The following is a 9,477-nucleotide window of genomic DNA, read 5'->3' as shown; positions in this document are numbered from 1 at the left end:
GCTCCTTCCTCTCGGGGACCCCTCGGGCACTTCCTTCCCTCGTCGCCAAGGGTCCCAGTTCCTCCCCACCCCTCCTAGTCACTCACATCCCTCCAGCCCCTCCGAGCCCTGAGCCTGGGCCTCCTCCCGCCTCTGCCTCCACCCGCTGTTGAAAACCCAGTCTGGCTGGGCATGGCTCACGCCTGCAATCCCAGCACTTCGGGAGGCTGAGGTGGGAGGATTGCTTGAGCCCAGGAGCCTGAGGCAGCCTGGGCAACATAGTGAGATCCCATCTCTACAAAAGAGTAAAAAACAAGCAAAAAATAAGCTAGCTGGAGTGGTTCACGCCTATAATCCGATCACTTTGGGAGGCTGAGGTGAGAGGATTGCCTGAGCCCGTGGGTTGGAGACCCGCCTGGGCAACTTGGTGAAACCTCATCTCTGCAATAAATCAAAACATTAGCCAGGTGTGGTAGTGTGCTTCTGTGGTTCCAGCTACTTGGAAGGCTGAGGCCGAAGGATTGCCGGAGCCCAGCAGGTCGAGGCTGTGGTGGCTGTGAGTGTGCCACTGCACTCCAGTTTGGGCAGCAGAGTGAGACTCTGACTCGAAAAAAAGAAAAAAAAAGCTGGATGTGATGGTACATGCCTGTAGCCTCAGCTACTTGGGAGGCTGAGGTGGGAGGGTTGCTTAAGCCCAGGAGTTTGAGGCTACAGTGAGTTATGATCACATTACCACACTCCAGCCTGGGCAGAAAGAAGGGTGAGACCCTGTCTCAACAAACAACACAACAACAAGAAGATGCGATCCGGCCCTTCCCTTCCCCGGGCTTAGCCCTGCTACATCTGCCCATGCAACCACCTGCCCTGCTGTGGGTGGTTGGGTAAGTGTCTGAGAAGGGAAGGAGGGAGCTGATTGTGCCTTATTTTTGCCTTGGACCCCTGGGGAAGCCCACCTGGTTGAGCCCCGGAGCTGATTTCTTCTACCAAACATTTCTCCAGAGCAGCCAAAAGGACAGACCTATTCCCCTTGTTTCAAGGCAGACCAATGCTAGAGCAATGTAAATTCAGAAGAGCAGTGGTTCTCAAGCGATAGCATGGGTCCAAATCACCTGGATGGCTTGGGAGAAAACAGGTTGCTGGGCTTACCCCCAAGGTTTGATTCAGGTCTGGATTGGGGCCCAAAATTTGCATTTCTCACAAGTTCTCCGGCAATACTGAAAGACCAGGAACCTACTTTGCAAATCACTGCTATAGTTAGAGCCTTTCAGGATTTGTGTTGAATAGTGACACCTAGTGGCAGGGAGCAGCATGGCAGCCATGCTCTGTGAGCTATTACATCAGCTCTGTCCCCTCACTCATTCATTCTTACACTCTCTACTGGTGTCAGAAAGTTGTGTCCAGACCTAATTCTCCTCCAAAGGAGACTTGTGTGATACTCAGAACCTAGGACGCTGGTGGACAGTCTGGGGTGATGGTCAGAGAGGCCCCAGGCTCAGGAGACAACTCTGGTTCATGTCCTAGGTTGGCACGTCCTAGCTTTGTGAACTTGTGACTAGTCCATTCTTGGCTTGGGAGAAGTCTGCAAAACGGAGCATGCAGTGCCCTCAGCTCAGTGCCTGATATGTAATCAATACTCAACACCCGTGCGGCTGCTAGCAACAGGCAATAGCAGTGGTGATAAATAACAACCGCCCACAGCAGAGGCCATCCTTGCGCATGCCAGGCACTGTGGTTATCTCACTCAGTCCTCACACAGCTCTGTGAGGTAGGGACTGTCATTACCCTGGTTTTATAGGTGAGGGAGCCAGAGTATAGGCGATTACAGGGCCTTATCCTCAGCACCACACAGACACTACCCGGCAGAGCCAGGAATTGAGCCCAGAGCTTGGGTCTATGTTGCTGTACCATGCTGTTTCAGTCCCCATGGTAGTCAAACTCTTCCTCACCCCTCTAGTCCTCTTCTGCCTCCGTTTCCTTCTTCCCCTCCTCCTCCCCATCTTGGCAGAGCTGGAGATGGGATTTGGGCTTGGGCACACCCTTAATCCCCAGGAACATTTCTCTTGTCCCCTCAGGCCTATGAGCGGCAGGTTCCACCCCGAGCCGTCCTCAACAGTGCGGGCTACAAGATCCTCACCTCCGTGGACCAGTACCTGGAGCTGGTTGGCAATTCCTTGCCAGGTAAAGGACCACCCCCGCCCAGGCCATGATGCTCTCACAGGCCTGGAGCTGGCCAGGGGAGAGGTGGCCCTGAGCCCACGTGCAAAACCCCACGTTTGCAAAGAGACTAGCTGGGCCTTGAACTCTCGGCAGCACCAAGCACAACCCGAGTCCTCAAAGGGAGACCTTTGGGGCCTGAAGGGTGGGGTTGCCCACTGCCTGCACAGTGGACTGGGGCTGGACCTCTGTGAGCTCTACCCAAGTCTTGCTGGTCCCTGAGCCTTCTGTTCCCCAGCTGTGGAATGGGGATCTTGCCCTCTGCCCTCCCCACCTTCCCGAGTCCCTGAGCGCCTCCTGGGAGAAGGTGATGGTGCCTCCTCCTCGTCCACAGCGGATCAGCCATGTGGGTGAGGGGTTGTTCTTCTAGCATCCCGTTCCCACCTCACCTTGGCTGGGGCTCAGTTGCCTCTCCACTGATCCCTGGGAGCTGGGGAACAGGGGGACATACCCACCTGGGGGACAGGCTCTATCCCCTCAGCTGGGACTTGGAAGTAAAACTCCCCGAGGTGGCTGAGCCTGGCACTCCTGGAACCAGCCCGAGTCTGGCTTGGTCTTGCTGTGTCTGTGTGGGCCGATCGCCTCCCTGCTCTGAGCCTCAGTCACTCAGTGTCTACACAGCACAGGCACTGAGGGGACTGACCTTAGGGTGTCGTGCAGACCCCAAGCGGTGCCCAGCACAGGCTCACCCAGAGCCAGGACGCAGAGAAGAACTTTATTGTCATATTATTAACAAAAATGGCAAGGGACGCAGCCCAGGACTGGTTATCTCGCCAGATCTCGAATATCTGTGAGGACAAAATAGAGAAAAATTCGTTTAGATCTATTTAGTTTCCCCCACCTGGACATTTAAGCCGTACTTTGGCCTCCGCAGCTGAAAGTTGAAGTGAAACCCGAGAAGCGCGTGCTTGGCCTCTGACCCCAGAGCTCGACCCTGTGCTGTTGGTGCCGCATACAGTTGGTGCCTCAGACACAGAGCTTGGAGGCTGGGTGCAACGCGCTACCAGCTCTAAGGAGGGGGTCTGCACAGGCATGGGATTCTGCGGGGCTCTGGCTGGGCTGTGGGGGGCACCGCCAGAAAGAAGGCTGCTGCTGCCCACTGGCTTTGGCCACCCTGGCAGGGGCCAGCCTCCTCTGGCCCTGGGCCTGCCTCTCAGAGCTGGGGTGCGTCCCTGCCGTCGTGTGGCCGAGGGAGACCGCAGAGGGCAGCCGCTCAGCAGGCCCTGTCTCCACAGGGACCACGGCGAAGTCCGGCAACACCCCCATCCTCAAGTGCCCCACGCAGTTCCCGCTCATCCTGTGGCATCCGTATGCGCGGCACTATTACTTCTGCATGATGGCGGAGGCCGAGCAGGACAAGTGGCAGGCCGTGCTGCAGGACTGTGTCCGCCACTGCAACAACGGTGAGCAGCCCGGGCACAGGCAGCTGTGGGCCAGGGCAGGCCTGGGCTGTGTGCTGAGTGGTGACACCTCGTGGCTGGGTGCAGTGTGGCAGCCCTGCTCTAGGAGCTGTTCTAATTTCCCCGGCTTATGGGACGTGGTTGTGACACCGCCCTCCATCTTCTTCCTTGAAAACAGTTCTGTGTGGCTCAGGAGAAAATTAGGGAATTTGTTCACAGGGGGGTGCGGGTGTTGCGCTCTTGAACCTCGGATCACATAACAATAATTCCAATTCTGCCATTTTCTTTTTCTTGAGTTGGAGTGTCGCCCAGGCTGGAGTGCAGTTGCACAATCACAGCTGCTGCAGCCTTTTCTTTCTGGGCTCAGGCGAGCCTTCTGTCTCAGCCTTCCAAGTAGCTGGAACCACAGGCGTGTGCTACCATACCTGGCTAGGTTTTTTTAAATTTTATTATAGAGATGAGGTCTCCTCAAGTTGTCCGGCCTAGTCTCAAACCCCTGGGCTCCAGCACTCCTCTCACCTCAGCCTCCCAAAGTGGCGGAATTACAGGTGGGTGAGCCACTGTACCTGACTTCTTTTTTTTTTTAGTTGGGGGGGGGTCTCACTCTGTAGCCCAGGCTGGAGTGTGTTGGCACCAGAAAGGCTTGCTGCAGCCTCAATCTCATAGGCTCAGGCAATCCTCTCACTTCAGCCTCCTGAGTAGCTGGGACGACAGTCATGTGCTACCATGCCTGGCTCATTTTAAAATGTTTTTTGTAGACACAGCGTCTCGCTATGTTGTCCAGGTTGGTCTTGAACTTTTGGGTTCAAGCAATGCTCTTGCCTTAGCCTCCCAAAGTGCTGGGATCACGGGTGTAAGCTGCCGCACTTGGCCTGATTTTGCCACTTTCTAACAACCTGACCTTAGGAGGCTCACCTCTTGGAGACTGTGAAATGGGGATGACCTCATGTGTCTTAAGGAGTTTGTGAGGAATCAGAGTCCACTTCATGCTTGGTAGGGATTTTTTTTTTTTTAGTCAAGAGTCTCACTCCATTGTCCAGGCTGGAGTGCAGGGACACGCTCACAGCCACCCCAGGGTCGACTTGCTGGGCTCCAGCAATCCTTCCACCTCAGCCTTCCAAGTAGCCGGAACTACAGGCGCACACTACCACGCCTGGCTAATTTTCTATTGATTTGTAGAGAAGAGGTCTTGCTAAGGTTCCCGGGTTGGTCTCGAACCTGCGGGCTCAAGCAATCCACTCGCCTTGGCCTCCCAAAGTGCTGGGATGACAGGCTGAGCCACTGAGCCCGGCCTTGGGAGGGATTTTAAAAAGTTGTGTCACTCATGTCTTTATCACCATCTTGCAGGGTGATCTGGGAACTTCAATGCCTCCCTCTGGGCTTCGCCATTTTCATCTGTTGACCGATGTGGTGACTCTTCCAGCTCACTCACTTCTTCAACAGTCATTTTTGGTGTCTCCTCTGAGGCAGCCCAGATATGGGTACAGGAGATGCAGCCAGGGGGCAAGATCAGTTTTCTGCCCTCATGCTGGCAGCCGTCTGGTGGGGAGACAGATGCTAAACACATGAGGATGCTGGGTGATGACTCATAGCTATGCTGGGGGCTGGGTGGAGGGCGTTTGGAGTTGGGGGAGGGGTGGACCGGGGCAGGCTCCCTGGAGGAAGTGATGGTTCAGCCTAGTCCTGGAGGAGGGGGGGCAGTATTCAGATGAAGGTACCGGCTGGTGTGAAGGGGACCCCAGGGCGTAGGGAGAGGAGCTGTCCAAGGACCTGGAGTGGGTTGGAGGTGACCTGGAAGAGGGCTCTGGGGTCAGGTCTGGAAGAGTCAGTGGGCTCTAAGGAATTGGATCAGAGGGGCTTAGGGTCGGCGCCCAAGCGGGGTGGGACGCTGGAGGCTTTTCTGCCCTTGGGGAAGAACAGCCATGTCCTGGATCCGGAACCTTCTCCTGGCGGTCTGACCTCGGGGGCCACCCACCCCTCCCCCACCCTTGGCCACACGGTGCAGGGCGGGGGGACTCAGCGGGCACTGACCGCCTCTGGGCTGCTGCTGTGGGCACACGGCTCACCCTCCCCTCCGCTCGCCTGCCCAGAGCCACCTCTGCCCCTTGTGGAATCTGCCAGGTGGGAGGAAGCAGGGGCCCAGCTAGGCCAGCCCCTGCCGCCCAGGCCCTGCTGTCCACACAGGGCTGCCTCAGGTCCCTGGGGGCGGCGGGGGGGGCTGTGACGGGCAGAGGGCCTGGAGAACCCGCCCTCCCCCCAGGCCCTGGCCCCAAGCCGTCCTTTCAGTTTCCAAGGCTCCTGGCTGGCCGGCCTGGCGGTGTGGGTGATCCCAGGCCAGGTGGGGCACAGAACCAGGTGGGGGGAGCCGTCTCCGATGTGCTGGGGGGTGATGACAAACAGCCGATCGAGCGGCTGACGAGAGCTACTCACACAGGGCTCCGGGCTAGGCCCGGGCACCCCGAGAGCAGCAGGCGGGAGGCCGCGGGAGGCTGTGGGAGCCCCTTGGGTCAGGGGTGCCACGGGCAGGAGGCAGGCTGGGAGGGCTGCTGGGCCAGCGGGCCGGGGTGTCCTGTACCGGGCGGGTGTCACCCAGGGCGAGGCCAGCGAGCTGCTTTTAGCTCTTTCCTCCACCCTGAGGACTGTGAGAAAGTTCTCTGCTTCCTCTGCCGCGTCTCAGAGGCTGCGCCTGGAATTCATGGATCCTGGAATCGCTCACTCTGGGGGCTGCCAGGAAGTGGGGGGGCGGGTGGGGAGGGAGGCCGAGCGGGTTGATGCCCACGGTCCCAGGGCCCCCTCCCATCCTGCATTCCTGGAGCAGCTGGGGGGGCAGGAGGCTGCCGGGGCACGGGCTGCACCATCCTTGTCCTCGTCCTCGTCCTGGTGTGGGCCCGGGGTGCAGAGGTCAAGGCCTCTTCCTGTCTGAGCGCCGTGCCTGCGGCCTGGGACTGGGGAATGCAATCTCCTTTCTCAGAAAGTCTCCAGGTCTGACTCGAGTGAGTCAGCTGGTCCTGGGTTCAAGCCCTGGTTCCTCATTCCCTCAGTGACCCCCAGCCAGGAGCTTTGTCTCCCTGAGCCCCTCCCCGCCCTTTTTTTTCAAGCTGGGAAAAGTGAAGCTGCCCGGGTGTTGGGGATTCAGTGAGCTGATGTGTGTGGGGCCTCAGCCCACAGCTGGTATCTTAGTTTCCCATAACAAAGTACCACGGATAGGGGGTGGCTTACACAACAGAAATCTATTTTCTCACATTCCTGGAGGCTGAAGTCTGAGTCAAGGGGTCAGCGGGGCTGATTTCTTCTGAGGCCTCTCTCCTTGGCTTATAGATAACCACCTTCTTTCTTGTGTCTTTTCCTGGTTTCTTCTTGTAAGAAGAAATTTCCTCTTCTTTTAAGGATACCATTCATATTAGATTTGGGCCCACCCTAATCTTCCCAATTTAACTGATCTCTTTGAGATGCCTGTAATCCCAGCACTTTGGGAGGATGAGGGGAGAGGTTGCCTGAGCTAAGGGGTTTGAGACCAGCCTGAACAACATGGTGAGACCACATCTCTACAAAAAAAATTTAAAAACTATCCAGAACTGGTGGCTCACATGTATAATTCCCAGCTACTTGGGAGGCTGAAGTAGAAGGATCACCTGAACCCGTGATGAAGTCGAGGCTGTGGTGAGCTGTGATCATGGGTGACAGAGCAGCTCAAAAATAAAAATAAAAATACAGCCTGTTGCAGTGGCTTAAGCCTGTAATCTCAGCACTTTGGGAGGCCGAGGTGAGAGGACTGCCTGAGCTCAGGGGTTCGAGACCAGCCTGGGCAACTCGACGAGACCGGGTCTCTACAATACATCAAAAAATTAACTGGGCATGGTAGCACGTACCTGTAGTCCCAGCTGCTTGGAAGGCCGAGGTGGAAAGATCGCCTAAGCCCAGCAGATCAAGGCTGCGGTGGCCGTGAGTGTGCCACTGCACTCCAGCCTGGGCGACAGAGTGAGACTCCGACTCAAAAAAAAAATTACAGTCACATTCCGAGGTGCTGGGGGCTAGGACTTCAGCATGGGAATCTGGAAGGACAGAGTTCAGCTGGTCTCACAGGAAGAGCTCTCGAGGGGTGACCCTCAAACATGCCAAACTCAGCAGCTGGGTGTGTAGCAAGAGGGTCCCTGGGGGGCTGAGACTGGCCTCCCTCCTGTGCCCTGGGTCTCTGCCTCACCTTGCCGCCAGGAAAGTGGCCCTGCCCTGCACACCTGGCGTGGTGTGTGCACGATGTCAACTCCTTGACGTGGGAGGAGCCACGTGTCACCCCTGTCTGGATTTTCCAGGCAGAACTTGGTCTCTAGGAGGCCGTGCCCTGTCCACTTCCTGCCCTGGCCCGGCGGGCAGCCCTGCCCAGGGGCTCTGCATGCCGCCCCCGCTGAAGCACCCCTGCTCCGCTCGAATCGTTCCTGCTGGGCTTGGGTCCCTTTCCGCTTCACCCCAGTCCAGGCAGCCACCCCTGCAGGGGAGGCACGGGCCTCAGTGCCCCCATCGCGAAGCTGCCCCTGGCACTATGGGCAGTGATTCCTGTGGCCAGCGGTGTGTGGGGGGGGGACACATGTCAGAGGGGGCCTTTTCTCTGTGGGGTGACTCAGCCTGTAGTCATGGCAGTGGGAGCTGAGGTTTCTGACGCACGGGCTGCTGTTTCCCCTTTCCTGGGCCCCGGGGACACGGTTGTCAGAGGCACGTGGCCAGGAGAGCCCGCTGCTGCCTGGCTGGGTGGTGTTGAACCACATCTTCCCCTAAGCTGGTTTTGCAACTTCCTGCCGCTTGCCTCAAAGTGCTGGGTCTGGGGTCCACGCCTCACCCGGTGACCCACCTTGCCGCATCCGGGCAACTAACACACCAACAGTAACAAGCATACAGAAACAGTGGCTTTTCTAGCTATCAGTTAGGAACCTTACACTTATTTGACTTGCTATTATTTTTTTGTTAGGGTCTTGCCCTATTGTCCAGGCTGGAGTGCAGTGGCCCGATCAAGGCTCACTGCAGCTGCAACCTCCTGGGCGCAAGCGATCCTCCCACCTTAGCCTCCTGAGCAGCTGGGACTGCAGGCACATGCCACCACGCTTGGTTAGTTTTTTGGCTTTCTGTAGAGGTGAGGTCTCACTCTGTTGCCCATTTGGTCTTGAACTCCTGAGCTCAAGCAATCCTCCTGCCTCAGCCTCTCACAATGCCGGGATGACAGGTGTGAGCTACTGCACCCTGCCCTATTCTTTGATAAAGGTCATCTAGCATCTGTGCTAGGGGCTGACCTGGGTAGGCAGCGTGACCGCCACAGCCCGGCAGGACCTTGCAGGGCAGCGAGCTGGCTCATCGGTTACTGATGAGACGTGTGCCGGGCCGTGCTGGGCCTGGACTTCCTGCCCTTGGACTTCACAGCTCGCAGCCCCTCCTGACGCCAGGCCATGGAGCGCCCCAGTGGCTGGGCCAGGGTCTTGTTCCCTCTCTTGAGCAGAAGACACCGAGGCCCCATTAGGTTCGATGATCTGGGACAAGGCTCAGCAGACGACGCCCCACTGGCCAAATCCAGCCAGTTGCCTGTTTTTATCCATCAAGTTGACGGGGACGGAGCCATGCTCATTTACGAATTGTCTGACTCTTCTGCTGTGACAGCGGAGCTGAGTGCTGAATACTGAGTGCTGAGTGTTGAGGACTGAATGTTGAGTGTTGAGTACCGTGGTGGAGACCGTCCGGTCCACAGGGCTGGGGATATCTACGCCCTGGCTGGTTGCGGGGAGTGTTTGCAGAGCCCCGATCCAGCAGTCAGGGAGGAAGCAGGACTAGAGCGAGGCCCTCTGGGCACCTCTTTTTTTTTTTTGAGTTGGAGTCTCACTCTGTCGCCCAGACTGGAGTGCAG

At 57.4% G+C, this 9,477-nt stretch overlaps 1 protein-coding gene across 1 annotated transcript in view; it reads left to right on the top strand.

Annotated features, from left to right (window-relative positions):
* The window catches only part of FAM129B (family with sequence similarity 129 member B), a gene marked incomplete at both ends in the record, with an annotated part of 27,640 nt that overhangs the window by 9,972 nt on the left and 8,191 nt on the right, over positions 1 to 9,477 (top strand). Inside the window, 2 exons of the mRNA XM_021719035.1 lie at positions 2,052 to 2,157; positions 3,429 to 3,596. Coding sequence (XP_021574710.1) covers positions 2,052 to 2,157; positions 3,429 to 3,596 — 274 coding nt within the window. The remainder of the gene's footprint in view (positions 1 to 2,051; positions 2,158 to 3,428; positions 3,597 to 9,477) is intronic.

The sequence above is a fragment of the Carlito syrichta genome, unplaced genomic scaffold (genome assembly GCF_000164805.1).
Source record: "Carlito syrichta isolate Samal-C Ts95f unplaced genomic scaffold, Tarsius_syrichta-2.0.1 Scaffold314087, whole genome shotgun sequence".
NCBI lineage: Eukaryota > Metazoa > Chordata > Mammalia > Primates > Tarsiidae > Carlito > Carlito syrichta.
Note: the sequence above shows the minus strand (reverse complement) of the source record. Positions and strands in the feature narration are given on the sequence as shown.